The 18,317-nt window shown below is 46.3% G+C and overlaps 1 protein-coding gene across 1 annotated transcript in view; it reads right to left on the bottom strand.

Moving 5' to 3' along the window:
• Positions 1-3,067: 3,067 nt before the first annotated feature.
• Positions 3,068-18,317, bottom strand: part of LOC126263559 (O-acyltransferase like protein-like) — a 110,492-nt gene continuing 95,242 nt past the window's right edge. The window contains exons 8-9 of the mRNA XM_049960652.1: positions 15,200-15,342; positions 3,068-3,241 (exon numbers count right to left, since the gene is read on the bottom strand). Of these exons, the coding sequence (XP_049816609.1) occupies positions 3,068-3,241; positions 15,200-15,342 (317 nt within the window). The remainder of the gene's footprint in view (positions 3,242-15,199; positions 15,343-18,317) is intronic.

Below are 18,317 nucleotides of genomic sequence, written 5' to 3'. Positions count from 1 at the left end.
GATTAGGAAGAGGATGCGAGCAGAAAAGATCAAACAAGTCAGGAAGGCACAATGTTGATTTTATTATTAACTGCCACTTACATAGTTTGTTCAATATGAGCACTGGATACTTCGCTGAGGTGCTGTACAGCGCCAGATTTGCACCTGGTGGCCAAAATCGGAATTAATTCTTTCCTTGTGCAAATCGGCTCTACGTTAACACTTCATCATATGTAGCAAATTGCGATGCCATATGATAATTACAGCACACACTGGCCCTCGATGAGTAGCTGCACATTAATTATAGCCACGTTGCATATTTTCTTAAATTTTTGCGTTACATGTATCCTCTTCGGCTGCTTCCATGGTGTTACTGAGCTACCAATGCGTGAGTCAAACATGTCCTCTTACTAACTTGGCCCATCCTGTGTGGCTTGGTAAGGGAGAGGGAAATGGCAGTGGTGGGTGTTCCATTGCATGTGGGCACTGCACAGTTTTGAAGGTGAGGTTCAACAGCTGCAGCCTTTTCGCAAGCAGAACTCAGTTTGCAAATCGTACTAATAAGTTATACCAGTGTGACCAATAATTTCAAGTGTCGGCAGTCTCTCAAAAGAGTATCAAATAATAAAATCAGCCCATAAAGAACTGAGACAGCCACTTCTAACGGACGAAGTGGACAGCTCAGCAGGTAACAGTAAACTGACGTCGCTTCACCTTCATAAAATACGGGTCGACTCGCTCAGTGCTAAGAACAACAGTACGTGCAAATACGCTTCTCGGGTTTGCCGGCGGATCGTATTGTGTAAATCGCTGGATTCCAGGCGGCGCTCAGTTGAAAAGCTGCATCCCTGTTGATAAGATTGTCCGCCGTGCGGATATGTATGGCCTCCTTAATAACACAGTCCCAGAAAGATGACGCTGGGGATAAAATTTCCGCCTGTTCGTAAAGCATACGATGTCCCGTGTCCAGGCAATGCTCCGCTACCCGCTGATTTATCAGGTTGCCCGAGCACTGGCTGCCATTAAATCAAAAACAGGGAAAACAAGAACTTCCGTTTCCTGAAGTGACGCAACGCGTAGTTGAGATTTAGTTCATACCTTAACCGCAGGAGCGTCCGGCAGCACAGTCATTGCCGATAGTGCACGCGCGGATGGCCTTTCTGCGGCTCCCAGCAGGGGCACCAGGAGCGCCGCTTCCTCCAACTACGAGCGTATTGCCTCTCCTGTCATGATAAATTCCGACGCCGCGCGATTATCATCAGTCGTGCCTTGCAGCAGCGACAGCAGCAGCTACCACCTCCTGATGATGTCGAGCAGTTGCATCGAAGAAATATTGTGCGATTTACACAATACGATACGGCGGCAAACCGGAGAAGCGTATTTGCAACAGATCCGTCGGGAAAGCATGAAAAGTAGGTGTGCAGGAGTTTGACGTCAGCACTACAGAGTGAAAATTCATTCTGGAAACAATACCTATCGAGTGGCCAAGCCATTTCTTCGCACGACTGCTAGTCCCAAAGGGTACGGTTGAGGACAACTTTTATGAAGTTTGAAAAGGTCGGAGAAAATGTCCTGGTGGAAGTAAAACTATGAGAGTAGATAGTAGGGCGTTCTCAGATAGCTGAGTTAGCAGAGCACTTGCCCTTTAAAGGCAATGGTCTCAGCTTTGAGTATTGGTCTGGCACACAGTTTTAATTACCAGGTAGTTTTAACATATTTTGTGCTGCTAAAAATAGTTTTTATACCGTATTCTTAGTCAGGCCTCTTAAGGGGGGTAGGACGTCAAACGGGCCGACTTGGACCAGGAGAGGTACCACAGGACATTTTATTTTCTACTGTCTAAACTTTTACAAATAAATTCATAAAACTTTATCAGCATGACCGGGAAGGATTCAGAATTCACACTCATAGCAGTGGAAGTTCGAAAACATAAGGAAGTAATTTTTTTTACATGTGAAATTTCATCATTTTTTCACTTACTAATGGCAGCATTTGTTGCTATACGTACACTTTTCTTCATAAGTAAGAGAGATGGTTCGATGAATTTTGCACAGCATACAAACCATACTTAAAGGTGTATGAAAAAAATGGTGCAAATGGCTCTGAGCACTATGGGACTTAACATCTATGGTCATCAGTCCCCTAGAACTTAGAACTACTTAAACCTAACTAATCTAAGGACATCACACAACACCCAGCCATCACGAGGCAGAGAAAATCCCTGACCCCGCCGGGAATCGAACCCGGGAACCCGGGCGTGGGAAGCGAGAACGCTACCGCACGACCACGAGATGCGGGCAAAGGTGTATGAAACTCTAGAATTTTCCAAATCTATTAAAAACTGTAGTAAAAATTGAGGTAATTAACTACAAAATTTGTGTTTTTCCTAAATATGAAGTTTAAAATACAACATATAATTCGTTTTTTCATAAATTAAATAAATTCTAGAGTTTCATACACCTGTAAGTATGGTATGTATGCTGTGCAAAATTCATCGAAGAATCTCTTTAACTTATGAAGAAAAGTGGACCTATAGCAACAAATGCAGCCATTAGTAAGTGAAAAAAATGATGAAATTTCACACGTAAAAAAAAAAATATTTTTTTTTATGCTTTCGAACTTCCACTGCAATGATTGTGAATCCTGAATCCTTCCTGGTGATGCTGACAAAGTTGTATGAGTTTATTTGTAAAAGTATACACACTGGAAATTAAAACGTCCTTTGATGCCTCTCCTGCTCCAAGTCGGCCCGTTTGACGTCCTACCCCCCCCCCCCCCCCCCCTTAAAAGCAGTGGTTCACCAAAGCATAGTTACGCAGACAGATCTAAATTTTATTCAGAACATTAGTGGTTGGGACCGAGGCTACCTATTTCTTTGAGACGTATGGAGCAGTTTGACTCTTCCAATCAAATGGCAAAGCATTTCATGCCACATTTTTGTAGTGGGCTATGCAACTAGTGTTCGCGTAGCAGTGGCATAGATTGCCAGTACGTCTGCAGGTACACTGGATAGCGGATACTGAAGAGTGGCAGCTGCCCAGCTGCCAGCTTCGGCTGGGAGACGCGCTGAGTTGGCCCGGACGCGCACTCAGGCGGCCGTGACGCAGGTGGCGGGCTGGCTGGGGCGCCGCGGCGCTGCAGGGCGTCGCCCGAGGCGTCGCAGCAGCGCGCGGCCCAGGCCGAGGCAGGGCGCCTCCAGCAGCAGGTAGAGCGCCGCCGACACCAGCGCCGACGCCGCCAGGTCCCCCACCAGGCCGTGCACCTGCAGGCACCGTCCAGTCAGGTGTGTGAAGGTTGGGAGAGCGCGCAAAATACGCCGAAGAGCCAAACAACTGGTACACCTGCCCCCGCAAGGACGCAGAAGTGGCACAACACGACGTGGCAGGGACTCGACTAATGTCTGAAGTAGTGCTGGAGGGTACTGCCATCATGAATCCTTCAGGGCTATTCATAGATCAGTAAGAGTACGAGAGGGTGGAGAACTCTTCTGAACAGCACTTTGCAAGGCGTCCGAGATATGCTCAATGATGTTCATGTCTGGAGAGTCTGGTGGCCAGCGGAAGTGTTTAAACTCAGAAGAGTGTTCCTGGATCAACTCTGTAGCAATTCTGGACGTGTGGGGTGTCGCATTGTCCTGTTGCAATTGTCCATGTCAGTCGGTATGCGTAATGGACATGAATGGGTTCAGGTGATGAGACAGGATGCTTACGTATCTGTCACCTGCCAGAGTAGTATCTAAACTTATCAGGGGCTCTACATGACTCCAACTGCACACTCCCCACACAACTTCCACCAGCTTGAACAGTCCCCTGCAGAAATGCAGGGTCCATGGGTTCATGAGGTTGTCTCCATACCCGTACACGTCCATCCGCTCGATAGAATTTGAGACGAGAATCGTCTGACCAGTGCAAGATCCCCTCGCTTCTGAACTGATACTATTATTACTCCGCTTAGCCGTGAGTCCGTAAATGGTGGTATATGTGACGTACAGTATGACTGGTCAGCATTTCCACCCGGAATTTGCCGGCCGAGGTGGCCGAGAGGTTCTAGGCGCTTCAGTCTGGAACCGCGCGACCGCTACGGTCGCAGGTTCGAATCCTGCCTCGGCATGGATGTGTGTTATGTCCTTAGGTTAGTTAGGTTTAAGTAGTTCTAAGTTCTAAGGGACTGATGACCTTAGAAGTTAAGCCCCATAGTGTTCAGAGCCATTTTTGAACCACCCGGAATTTGCGAGTGTTAAGTCGGACCTTCCTTGATCCGCCTTGGTGGGTCGTGGATTTCCTCCTACCTGTGCGCGGTGCAGCTCTCGTAAATGACGTCCCGTGCGGATTCTTCATTGGCGCATTAGATGTCTCTATCGGTGGAAGCTAATTATCTGAAATTGCTGTCGATGAATTTTAGTCTATCTATTTACTTCAAATTAACATTCAGAATGCCGTAATATCACTTTTATTCCTATTAGATTAATAATGAAACACTCATGTCACGAACTACTCGTAATCGAGAGCATGGCTACCATCGAACAAGACAGGAAGAGCTCTTAACGCCGACTGCCGACTTTGGCGTGCAGTCCGTATCTCTTACTAGTTTCGTCATAGTTCGTGGATTTCCGATCAAGTTCGTACTTACTAAGGTATGCATTTGTTAATGAACGGGTGTGAATTTTAACAAGGCAAAATTATAATAAATAGTTTTAAACATCCAGAGGCTCCTCCTAGTATTCATGTTGTCATAAATGACTTTAATTATTAAATATAAATAAACAAAATCGGTGACTGTGGCGCCAAGATGGCGGTACTTTCCGTCATGTATATTTCCCAGGCTGACGCTTGTTGCTACGGTCCAGCGCCGAGCCCCACCCCACTACGCGCGACATATGGTCGCTTCGTCACCTAGACAGCCAGCGTGGGAAATGCTCTCCGACTCATGGCCGGCTACGGACTACAGCACTTCCTAACTATCGTGAATACCTCAATAAGAGACAATAATTTACTACAACTAGTAAAAATGTCTTCCTCGCGTAAGAGGCACCTTACACCAGGCAACGTATTTCCAGCCATCAACAGTCCAATGTCGGTGTTGACGGGCCGAGGCGAGGCGTAAGGCTTTGCGTCGTGCAGTGATCAAGGGTAGACGAGCACATATCGATGATGTTTCGTTGAATGGTTTGCACTCTGACAATTTCTGATGGCCCAGCATTGAAATCAGCAGCAATTTGTGGAACGGTTGCAATTCTGTCACTTGAACGATTCTCTTCAGTCGTCGTTGGTCCCGTTCTTGTAGGATCTTTACCCTGCCTCAGTGATGTCAGAAGTTTGATGTTTTACGGGATTCCTGATATTCACGGTACGCTCATGAAATGGTCGTATGGGAAAATCGCTACCTCGGAGATGTTGTGTCCCATCGCTCGTGCGCCGACTGTAACACCAAGCTCAAACTCACTTACGTCTTGATAACCTTGGCATTGTAGAAGCAATAGCCGATCTAACAACTGCGCCAGACACTTGTTGTCTTATACAGGCGTTGCCGACGGCAGCGCCGAATTCTGACTGTTTACATATCTCTGTATTTGAGTACGCATGCCTATACCAGTTTGTTTGGTGCTTCAGTGTAACATTGCCCAGGACAACAGTGGTGGTGGGGTCTCCGCTGTTCAAATGGTTCAAATGGTTCTGAGCGATATGGGACTCAACTGCTGAGGTCATAAGTCCCCTAGAACTTAGAACTACTTAAACCTAACTAACCTAAGGACAACACAAACATCCATGCCCGAGGCAGGATTCGAACCTGCGACCGTAGCGGTCGCGCGGTTCCAGACTTTAGCGCCAGAACCGCTCGGCCACCAGCGGCCGGCTGTCTCCGCTGTGAACAGCCACCGTACAGTAGGTGAGAAGCAGCTGAAGGCTACTCACACAGGTATACGTAGCATACAGAGGTTCACCGAAAATATGGAAACAAATGAGAAATGCGTGCTGCAGCGTAAATGCAAATGCTAGCCAAGTCTTCAGTTTTTGCTGTTGCACTGGACCAAGAATAGTGCCCAGGCGAAGTTCTCAGTATGTTTCAAGCACTAGTCGTGTTCAGACCAGTGTTCTGTGTAGCTGTGACTGCGGTATGTCGGAGATGAGTGAATTCGAACGTGGGCCAGCTGTTGGTACTCCTATGGTGGGTGCTTCCATACCAAAGGCAGCCGAAGTGGTCGCTATTTCGAGAGGTACCCTATCAGGGACTTATGCTGCATGCAGGCAAAACGGAAGAACATCATCCGCTTACATCGCGGAAGAAAGTGTGCGATGAGTGATCGTGACTTACGGTGATTGAAGAAAACTGACGAAAAATAAGAGGACGAAAGTTGTAGTAGTCACTTGTGAACTGAATGTTGCTCTTGCGAATCAAGTCAGCTCCAAAGCAATTCAAAGGGAGCTCCAGGGCATGGGAATTGGAGGGCAGGCTGGCGTTCCAAAGCACTGAATGATGCGAATGACGTAAAAGGAAAACGTGACGCCTAAGCCAAAAAACCTGGACTAAGGAGCTATCGGAGAGAGTCATTTGGTCAGATAAGTCTTGTTTCACACTGTCTCCAGCTTTTGGCTGAGTTTAAGTCCCAGGAATGAAATGTGGCGGGCGCGCACCGATGATTTCGCCGGCCATGTCGTGGTATTCCGTGGGCGGCATGCTTGCTTTGCAAGTTTGCGTTACTGTAGAGAGTAACGTGGCCATTTTCGCTGATCAGGTGCATCCCATGGTACAACGTTTGTGCGCCATTTGTGGTGCTGTGTTCCAAGAGGACAAGGCCCCTGTTGACGCAGCTCACATCATCCCGGACTGGTTTTGTGGGCACGAGCGTGAACTCTTGCATCTTCCCTAGTCACCACAGTCACCAGACCTCAATGTTATTGAACGCTTGTTGTCTACTTTGAAGGGAAGTGTATGTGATTGCTATCCACCTCCATCATCGTTTCCTGAACTTGAAAATACACTCCTGGAAATTGAAATAAGAACACCGTGAATTCATTGTCCCAGGAAGGGGAAACTTTATTGACACATTCCTGGGGTCAGATACATCACATGATCACACTGACAGAACCACAGGCACATAGACACAGGCAACAGAGCATGCACAATGTCGGCACCAGTACAGTGTATATCCACCTTTCGCAGCAACGCAGGCTGCTATTCTCCCATGGAGACGATCGTAGAGATGCTGGATGTAGTCCTGTGGAACGGCTTGCCATGCCATTTCCACCTGGCGCCTCAGTTGGACCAGCGTTCGTGCCGGACGTGCAGACCGCGTGAGACGACGCTTCATCCAGTCCCAAACATGCTCAATGGGGGACAGATCCGGAGATCTTGCTGGCCAGGGTAGTTGACTTACACCTTCTAGAGCACGTTGGGTGGCACAGGATACATGCGGACGTGCATTGTCCTGTTGGAACAGCAAGTTCCCTTGCCGGTCTAGGAATGGTAGAACGATGGGTTCGATGACGGTTTGGATGTACCGTGCACTATTCAGTGTCCCCTCGACGATCACCAGTGGTGTACGGCCAGTGTAGGAGATCGCTCCCCACACCATGATGCCGGGTGTTGGCCCTGTGTGCCTCGGTCGTATGCAGTCCTGATTGTGGCGCTCACTTGCACGGCGCCAAACACGCATACGACCATCATTGGCACCAAGGCAGAAGCGACTCTCATCGCTGAAGACGACACGTCTCCATTCGTCCCTCCATTCACGCCTGTCGCGACACCACTGGAGGCGGGCTGCACGATGTTGGGGCGTGAGCGGAAGACGGCCTAACGGTGTGCGGGACCGTAGCCCAGCTTCATGGAGACGGTTGCGAATGGTCCTCGCCGATACCCCAGGAGCAACAGTGTCCCTAATTTGCTGGGAAGTGGCGGTGCGGTCCCCTACGGCACTGCGTAGGATCCTACGGTCTTGGCGTGCATCCGTGCGTCGCTGCGGTCCGGTTCCAGGTCGACGGGCACGTGCACCTTCCGCCGACCACTGGCGACAACATCGATGTACTGTGGAGACCTCACGCCCCACGTGTTGAGCAATTCGGCGGTACGTCCACCCGGCCTCCCGCATGCCCACTATACACCCTCGCTCAAAGTCCGTCAACTGCACATACGGTTCACGTCCACGCTGTCGCGGCATGCTACCAGTGTTAAAGACTGCGATGGAGCTCCGTATGCCACGGCAAACTGGCTGACACTTAGTGATGGGGAGCTCGTTAATGAGTCGTTCAAATGAACGCTTCACTTCAGTGAAGTGTGAACTAACCACTCAATTTCAATGAACTGGTACTTCAAACTCTTCACAGATAGCACACTCCACACTTTTTTCTAGTTCACTCACTCTCTTCCCCTCTCCCTCTCCCACTACATCGGCGCTACGTCACTCACTTCACTTCAGTCCTCCCTCTGTTGCCTGTCGACGAATCGCGCGGAGTTTGTGGGGAACGATAGGTTTACGAGCGGTTGAGGGGCGAGGGGAAGGCAGCGTCAGCTGCTACGTGCAGTGCTGACATTACTCGTGACTATTTGTGCAGCTATACTTCGCGTCTACGGGTAGCCTACTGTTGGCAGCGCTTGCAGACAAACGAATATTAAAGATATAAACGAAGGGGCTGGCTGTGTGAGCACGCACAGCCAACATGAAAATAAAAGGTTTGTTAATAACACTGAAAGAGGGATTTTACCTGAAATCGTAACAATGACTACAGGTGACAGTTTACGTTTTAAATCTGGAGGGTTATTATTCTCAACAAAAATAAAATCTACAGGAAAACTTCTGAATAATTACTTAACGTAGGTATATAGACTGTGACAGTGGTAAACATACTCATTCTATTTTGGATTAAATTTTACAAGGAACATAAAATTGGACTGCATTTCGTTGGTAGCCCTATTTTTCAGTTCATGAATACATCAAATAATATTTCATTTGGCAGATAAAGACTTTTTTGGACGCTTCATGAGAAAATTTCGAGCAAGATTAAATGTAATACCTTCCTTATATGTGACAGGCTTCTCTGTTTATCTTTCCTTTGTCCCCTTAGACCATGCTCTATTTAAGTTAACTCAGACGCTGTAAGAGCGTAAAACGTTGCGTGCACGTTACTGCATAGTTCGGCCATCTGTTGGTAAAATTATGAAGTATTACGACGCTTCATTGTACGAGCGGGGCGAAGCGAGCGTAGCAGCGGCTGAGCGGCGAACTGGGCAACTTCGACAGGCTTCCGTACTTCACGAATGAACTACTTCATTTGAACGCTTCACGGCAAAGAGTGAAATGAATGAAGTGGTTCACTGGAATGAACGAGTTCGACCCATCTCTACCGACACTGACGGCGGCGGTGCACAAATGCTGCGCAGCTAGCGCCATTCGACGGCCAACACCGCGGTTCCTGGTGTGTCCGCTGTGCCGTGCGTGTGATCATTGCTTGTACAGCCCTCTCGCAGTGTCCGGAGCAAGTATGGTGGGTCTGACACACCGGTGTCAATGTGTTCTTTTTTCCATTTCCAGGAGTGTATTTTGCAAAAAGTGTGGCGCCTGCAGCTGCGTGGCCGCGGTCTTTACGTCATACAGCCAACGGCCGGCACGCCCCGCTTAGGCTGAGCTCTGCACAGCTGTTCAGCGCAGGCGCGAGCCTCACACACTGAGTCCACGCCGCCGATCATAACAGGACACGACGAGCGGACTCGGGTACGGCGGGCATATTCCTCCGCCACTCGCCCCTTGTAGCCGCATACGCCGCCACGCCTGGCAGTCTCCTGTTGGGCTACCTACTTGCTACGTCGACGTCGCACCCCGGAACGACGCTACACTGTGCTACGACTGTTTACCATACCGGACTTGGACTCTGCAGCCCAGTCGCTGCTCTTGATCGAGCACCAAGTTGTGTTAGTATCGTGCAACTGTTGGCAATAAACAGAATTTGGAACTCACGCCAATCGTTATTTGTTGTTTCTCCAATTACAGATACACCAAAAAGAATGGTATGAGATTCCTTTGTAAACTGTACAAGAACTATATTTATCCATTCCGACATGGTATGATATTCCCTTGTAAACCGTACATGACCCGTATGTATCCATTCCCAAACGATTGGAATCTGCTTTGAATGCCAAAGGTTTTCCTGCATCATATTGGGCATCGTAATATGTTGTGTTTCTGGTGTTTCTATTTTTCTGTCTGCCCCCTGTAAATTGTAAGCTACAGCCAGCTAACCTACAAACGATTGTATTATGAGTTATGCCAGTCTGGCGAATAATTTGTTAAACATAGATGTTCCAAATAAACAGTTTATCTGTAGAGTACTGAACAAGAAATGGTCAAAATAAAACAAGTCCGCCTACCTGCTGCCAGAAGGTACTCTCATAAAACAAAAAAATCAGGAGACAAAGAAGTATAGCACGTATTGTCGCTTACTATGATACTGACAATGTAAAATACAGAACTTGTGTGCTGTGGAAATTAAGTGCCAGTCCCCTGAAAAACTGTTTGTCAATATTACCTAAATATAAAATTTTCTACTCCTTCTGTCCTGAATTGTGTATTACTTGTAACTAAGCACTCCCCCCTCCTTCTTTATTGTGCGACTGAAATAGCTGGCATTCTGCAACCATCCCAAACATAATTTTTCATGAGGTTTTTGCTTCCTTGTTCTTCTCTTCTGACATAAAATTTATGTTATTTAATATAATCAGATGTGACTCAGTACGAAGAAATATTCGTTACAGCTTACATGACTGTATTGTCGCGTTATGTGGAAAGGAGATAGCAACGAGAAAGTTCGAAGTGTCCAGGTCAGCAAGCAAGAGTTGACTTAGGCGGCCGTCTCTTCTAAGCAAAGGGATGGAAGCGCACAGTGCTCAGGACGAAAAAGCTTTCCTGCACATGGACCAAGCTATTTTGCGCGACCTCTGGTGTTAGCAATCTTGTCCTTTCACCCTCGTAGGATTTGTGTCCACGAAAATAACGAAAATTACTTCTCTCTGGAAAGAATTTTCATTATTTATCTGCATCAAAATTATCCCCTTCAGAATAGCCTCTGTTCGATAGTACGCATTCACTAAGGCGCATTCTCCAATTCCAAAACATTTCTCCAACTAGACTCTCTCAGCGATGCATTTTTAATCTCATCTATGCTTCTAAAACTACGGAAAGTCACATGTAATCATGCCTCAGGAATATGAAGGCAGAGGCATCATTAAGGTTTTGTCTCTGACCAAAAATTCACAGACAGTTAACTAAACGTGAGCAGGTCCATTATCATGGTCCAAAAACCAGGAATGGTTTCGCACAAATATGGGCTTGCCAGAACGTTACCACTGTCGGTTGAGCCTTAGTTTCGACATTAGTTAAGTAAATCCCTCAGAACATATCTAGTACGTCACACGTAAATTTATGTACAGGGCGGCCCACTTAAACGTTTCAGCGCAAATATCTCTGGCACAACTACAGATACTGCTGACCAGTATGAATGTAAGGCAGGGGCTCATGAAAGTAAATACTATGAGACATTCTAAAACGTAAGTAAATATTAGTTTCAACACAAACTTTTTTAAGTGGACGCTCCATATTATTTCTTACGTAATCAATAATATGAAAAATCACAAAAAGAACAGCATTGGTTGCATCGCAATACATCAATTACATCCCGAGAAATTGCAAAGTGAAGTTGACGCATGCAATAAACAAAACGCACTGCTACTGCACATCCAGAGATGGAAACATGAACCCCATGTTGCTTGTAATAGCGATGTGATTGACGTATTGCGATGCAACAAATGCTGCACTTCTTGCTGTTTACATTGTTAATCAGTGGACTGGAACAATATAGGTGTCCTCACACACAGTGAAAAATAAGGAAAGGGGTGGGCTCGTTCGTTCTTTGTTGATGTTAACGACATTACAAGAATGGACATAAAGGTACCGAATATCACCGGCAAGGGTAAACATCATTAATGGCTGACCGAATAAAAGGGGTAAATTATAGTTGTATGAAGTGAGTGGACACCTTATTGTTTTCAGTTCAGTTACTGAAGGTAATTGATAGAAATACTCAATGAGAAGAAAAGAAATGTCACTTTCATTCAAAGACAGTAATTATACTGTCTCTAAGAACAAAGTCATGACCGAATGCACTCCCAAGAAGACGCACATGGGGAGGAAACACAGTGTCACAGTAACATTCACCGGTGAGTGTGCCGTGTTCAAAGATTTGGAGGTCCGTATGCCCATGGAACATTACGCCCTTCACACAGTAACACCTAGGTTACCGAAACCATCATGTTCGACAATGCTCCTGTGCACATTACGTGTTCCCATCTCTCGCCATGTGAGGGCACTTCCAGCATTGTTGAACATGATCGTTTTGGTGGCCCAAGTGTTATGGTGTGGAGAGGCATATTGTTGCATGAGTGTACTGACCACCAAACCTTTGGACAAGGTACAATCATTGGTCAGCGTCACTATAACACTATGTTCCTTTCCCACGTGCGTCTTTTCAGAGGTGCATTCGGTACTGACTGCATTTTGTGGACGACAATGCGAGACTGCAACAAACTGCGCAGGTAGAGGAGCTCTTGGAACGAGAGAACATTCAGCGGACTGTTCACATGCACCAACGACCACCTAGCGGTTGTCAGCCGCGCTGGTGGAGAACTCCTTGACAGCCTAGTGGCCAGTATGTGAACACAAGGCAGAGAACGCAGTGCCGTCCGTGGGGATCACATACCATATTCAAAACCATGTCCCGCCTTTTTAATGTCCAGGGGACCATCATATATCGCAGTGACTTCAGTGAAATTATTGTCTTTCAAAAAAAGTGTCATTTCTACTCGTCTCATTTTATATTTCTTTCAATTACCTTCTGTGCTAAACTGTAGCAGTTCTTTCCATCTATGGTCCAAGTTCGATTGAGCCATGTTACTTGGCAGTGATGGATCAGGCAAAACTTAGTTTCGTTCTTAATTTGCACACCACAGTGTAAAACAGATATTTTATCACAAAATGCGAGAGCTCTATCAACATATCCGACCTTCTTTCCATGTACATGCATTCCATTTCATTTTCCAATAGAATTTCTCCCTCTCAGACTGTGAATATATCCCTGAAATGTACCATTCCTTCCTGGCATAACCTGCCCTGCACTATTCATCCTATCCAAAATGAAGGCTCGAAGCTGCCCTTTTCTTGCCCAGCTGGCATCCCACACCTGTCCAATACCTGCATGCCAACTATCAGCTCCTTCCCACAAAAACATTCCTCATTTTTTTCCAACCAACATCGTCTTCAACACCTTCCACACCCCCATCCCCACTCACAGTTACAAGGATCCCATAACACATCATCCTCACAAAGTTTCAGAATATACTCAATCTCATCTTATCCATAAAAAAAATCATCTGTATTTTAAACTCAACAAATGTTTTATTTTATAAAAATCAGTTGTCGAAGAGCACCAACATGGTCACTACCAGTCTGCACCATTGGTATTGTTGAAGGAATCTAAATGAGTATTAAATAAAAATATGTGATTTACATTCATTCCACGCCCCAGTCACAATTTATTACGATCGCATACCTGAAAGTATGAGTCAACTTACAATCCAGATGGACATCACTCCAGGTGTGGATGGCTTGTAGTATCGAATTGAACCATTCAGTATTAATGAAGTACACTACTGGCCATTAAAATTGCTTTACCATGAAGATGACGTGCTACAGACGCGAAATTTAACCGACAGGAAGAAGATGCTGTGAAATGCAAATGATTAACTTTTCAGAGCATTCACAGAAGTTTGGCGCCAATGGCGACACCTTCAACGTGCTGACATGAGGAAAGTTACCAACCGATTTCTTATACACAAACAACAGTTGACCGGCGTTGCCTGGTGAAAAGTTGTTGTGATGCCTCGTGTAAGGAGGAGAAATGCGTACCACCATGTGTCCGATTTTGATAAAGGTTGGATTGTAGCCTATCACGATTGCGGTTTATCGTATCGCGACATTGCTGCTCGCGTTGGTCGAGATCCAATGACTGTTAGTAGAATATGGAATCGGTGGGTTCAGGAGGGTAAATACGGAACGCCGTGCTGGATCCCAACAGACTCGTATCACTTGCAAGTCGAGATGACAGGCATCTTATCCGCATGGCTGTAACGGATCGTGGAGCCATGTCTCGATCCCTGAGTCAACAGATGGGGACGTTTGCAAGACAACAACCATCTGCACGAACAGTTCGACGACGTTTACAGCAGCATGGACTATCAGATCTGAGACCATGGCTGCGGTTACCCTAGACGCTGCACCACAGACAGGAGCGCCTGCGATGGTGAACTCAACGACGAATCTGGGTGCATGAATGGCAAAACGTCATTTTTTCGGATGAATCCAGGTTCTGTTTACACCATCTGGTGGTCGCATCCGTGTTTGGCGACATCGCGGTGAACGCACATTGTAAGCGTGTATTCGTCATCGCCGTACTGGCGTATCACCCGGCGTGACGGTATGGGGTGTCATTGGTTACACGTCGCGATCACCTCTTGTTCGCATTGACGGCACTTGAACAGTGGACCTTACATTTCAGATGCGTTACGACCCGTGGCTCTATCCTTCATTCGATCCCTGCGAAACCCTACATTTCAGCAGGAAAATGCACGACCGCATGTTGCAAGTCCTGAACGGGCCTTTCTGGATACAGAAAATGTTCAACTGCTACCCTGGCCAGCACATTCTCCAGATCTCTCACCAATTGAAAACGTCTGGTCAATGGTGGCCGAGTAAATGGCTCGTCACAATATGCCAGTCACTACTCATGATGAACTGTGGTATCGTGTTGAAGGTGCTTGGGCAGCTGTACCTGTACAAGCCATGCAAGCTCTGTTTGACTCAATGCCCAGGCGTATCAAGTCCGTTATTACGGCCAGAGGTGGTTGTTCTTGGTACTGATTTCTCATGATCTATGCACCCATACTGCGTGAAAATGTAATCACAAGTTAGTTCTAGTATAATATATATGTCCAATGAATACCTGTTTATCATGTGCATTTCTTCTTGGTGTAGCAATTTTAATGGCAAGTAGTGTACATAGCCCTAGTTACAGTCTGTAGTGCGCTTTTAAATTATTGTGTAGACAGCCACATTGAGTGCCTAGTTTTCGGCTGTCTGGCAGCCGGATGTGCTGTTCGTGATGATGAGGATGGTACTCACGAAGGCGGCCTTGTCCAGCGCTGGCGCGACACGCATGGATCCCTGCTGCACCAGCAGCACTGCCAGGTGGGTCAGGTACACCGAGTAGCAGAGGCGCGACCACGGCCGCAGCACCGGAGCCTCCAGCGCCGTGCCGATCCACCCTGCAAAACATGTTAGAATACAAATTTGAGCAAGAGTTCAAAAATGGTTCAAATGGCTCTGAACACTATGGGACTTAACATATGAGGTCATCAGTCCCCTAGAAACCTAACTAACCTAAGGACATCACACACATCCATGCCCGAGGCAGGATTCGAACCTGCGACCGTAGGGGTCACGCGGTTCCAGACTGAACTGCCTAGAAGCGCACGGCCACACCGGCCGGCCAGTAAGAGTTCAATAAACTCCTGACGCTCTAATTGAAAAGTTGATTTTTGAAACCTTTCTTAAAAACTCAGCTTCGTTCCATTCATTACCTATGCACTATCTGATCAAAACTATTCAGACACCAATCAACGGACATTAATACGAGCAGTGTCCACTTTCACATCTATGGTGGTTGAACACTGCCAGGGGCACTTGCAGTGAGATGTCTGAATGTCTGTGAAAGAATGGCAGCCCATTCTTGCTCAAGAACCGAAACCAGAGAAGGTAGTGATGTTGGACGCTGCAGTCTCGAGCAAAGTCAGCGTTATAATTCATCCCAAAGATATTCCTTTGGACGCAGACCGCGACTCTGGGCAGACCGTTCCAGGAATGTTACAGTCTTTAAACCACTGTCTTACAGATGCCGTTTATAACAGGGTGCATTGTCATGCTGACACAAATAAACATCGTCTCCAAACTGTTCCACTACTGTAAGAAGCATAAAACGCTGTGCAATGCGCTCATCTTCTTCCCATATTAGCATTTTCCTAAGCAAGATGTGGGAACCACACTATAAGCACGAAACACATCCCTCCGTAATAGCGCCTCCTCGGTACTTCTGTGGTAGCTCTACACACGACGGGACATACAGTTTTCCAGGCATCCGCCACACCCAAACCCTTCCTTCGGATCGCCACAGTCTATAACGTGATTCAGCACTCCAAATCCATCATTTCCAGTTATCCACTGTCCAGTGGAGTCGCTGTTTGCGCCACCTCAAGTGTTGCTTAGCATTGACAACAGAAATGTGTAGCTTATGAGAAGCTGCTCGACCATTGTATCCTACTCTTTTTAACTTCCTATGCACAGGCACTCTGTTACCTGGGCTGCTGGTGGCACTTTCGAAGTCACCAGTGTTTCGTTCCGCTGATTTCACGCGATTGTTTATACCCACCCTCTGTAGTACTCGACCGTCCCTATCCAACAGTACATCAGGATTGCCTGGTCTTCGTTTAGCCGTGGTTATTCCTTCACCTTTACGTCACCAACAGTCGACTTAGGTAGCTTTCGAAAGGTTGACGTGGCTGATTGAATCCATTGACTAATCCACATTCAAAATCGCTGACATACCAATTCCGACTTACCATCGTCATCTCATCATCATCAGTCTTGTGCCAAAAGGCATGTTTTCACATGGTAGTTCTCCAGTCTGTCCGGTCTTCTGACATCCTCTTCACGTCTGCATAATTTCCTCTTCCCTTTATGACGTCTGTCATCTCGTATCTCCTTCTTCCTCTCAGTCTTCTCCCACAAACCAGTCCTTCCAAGTATCTGCTGGCAAGCATTCCCTTCTCAATGAATGTCCCAACAGTTCTTTTTCCTTTCCCTTATAACCTTCAGCAGACATCTCTCACCAAGCCTTTCCAATACTCTTTCACTACTCATTTCCATCTCGCTTATCCTCTCCATTCTCCTCGATATCCACATCTCAAATGCATCTAGCCTTTTTCGATTCTCTCGTCTCAGCGTCCATGTTTCTGCCCCATATAGTGCCACACTCCAGACAAAGCATTTGCCAAGCCTTTCCCTTAGACCTTTGTCTAATTTTCCACAGTCTCCTCTTTCTGTTGAATGCCTCTCCTTCGTTATGGCAATTCGAGTTTTTCCCTCCTGGTAACAGATCAAGTCTCAAGTTATTATACTTCCAAGATATTTAAATGCATTTACTTTGCTAATGGTAACTTGTCCTATTTTAATACTGGATGGTCTGCACCTTGTACTGATGACCATACTCTTCGTTTTTGCTGTGTTTATTTGCATCCCATATTCCACACAAGCTTCATTCAGATCTTTGACCATGTTATTCACTGTCCGCTCACTTTCTCCCACTAATACCATGTCATCAGCAAATCTTACACATTCTATTCTCTTTCCACCAATACATATTCCTCTTTTCCCATCGAAGCATTTCGCAATAATCTCTTCAAGATATGCGTTAAACAACTGTAGCGAAAGGCAACAATCTCGTCTAACACCTCGTCCAATGCTGTTTCCTTCTTACATTTCATTTCCAATCGTTAGCCTTACTACCAAATCTACTCGTTTCCTCTTCGAAATATCCATCAGCTTGTTCCACTGACCTCTGTCAAAAGACTTTTCTAAATCTATAAAAACAGCAAAGCTTTCTCTGCCTTTTTCCACATATCTTTCCCCTATAGTTCTTGACAGGCCAATAGCATCTCTTGTTCCTTTTCCTCTTCTAAATGCGAACTGCTCCTCTGCAGTCCCTCTGTCCAGCTCTCAGCAACACTTTAGCTGCACGAGAAATTAGACTGATGGTCCTATGCTCTTCACATTTTTTACTCTTTTTCTCTATTGGTATCATAACTGTTGCAAGGAAGTCCTCAGGCCATTCCCCTTTGTCATGTATCTCATTACAGAGGTAGACTATTTAGTTTCTTACCTTGTTTCCCAGACTCTTCAACAGCTATACTGGCAAATCATCAATTCCACATGCCTTCCTATTCTTCGTTCCCTTCAGTGCCTTCTCTAGTTCTGCTTCAAAGATGGTGAATCTCTTTCCATCTTCCGGCACATATTGCAGCTCTTCAGCCTTAATTTCGCTTTGTATTTCATCCCCCTTATACAGGCATTCAGTATATTTTTGCCATCTGTTCAGAACCTCCTGTGGTTCTTCTGCTAGAGTACCATCCACTCTTTCTATTTCCACGTTATTCCGCTTTCTTCTACGTTCAAAAACTATCTCACT

This window comes from Schistocerca nitens, chromosome 6 (assembly GCF_023898315.1).
Source record: "Schistocerca nitens isolate TAMUIC-IGC-003100 chromosome 6, iqSchNite1.1, whole genome shotgun sequence".
Classification (NCBI taxonomy): Eukaryota; Metazoa; Arthropoda; class Insecta; order Orthoptera; family Acrididae; genus Schistocerca; species Schistocerca nitens.
Note: the sequence above shows the minus strand (reverse complement) of the source record. Positions and strands in the feature narration are given on the sequence as shown.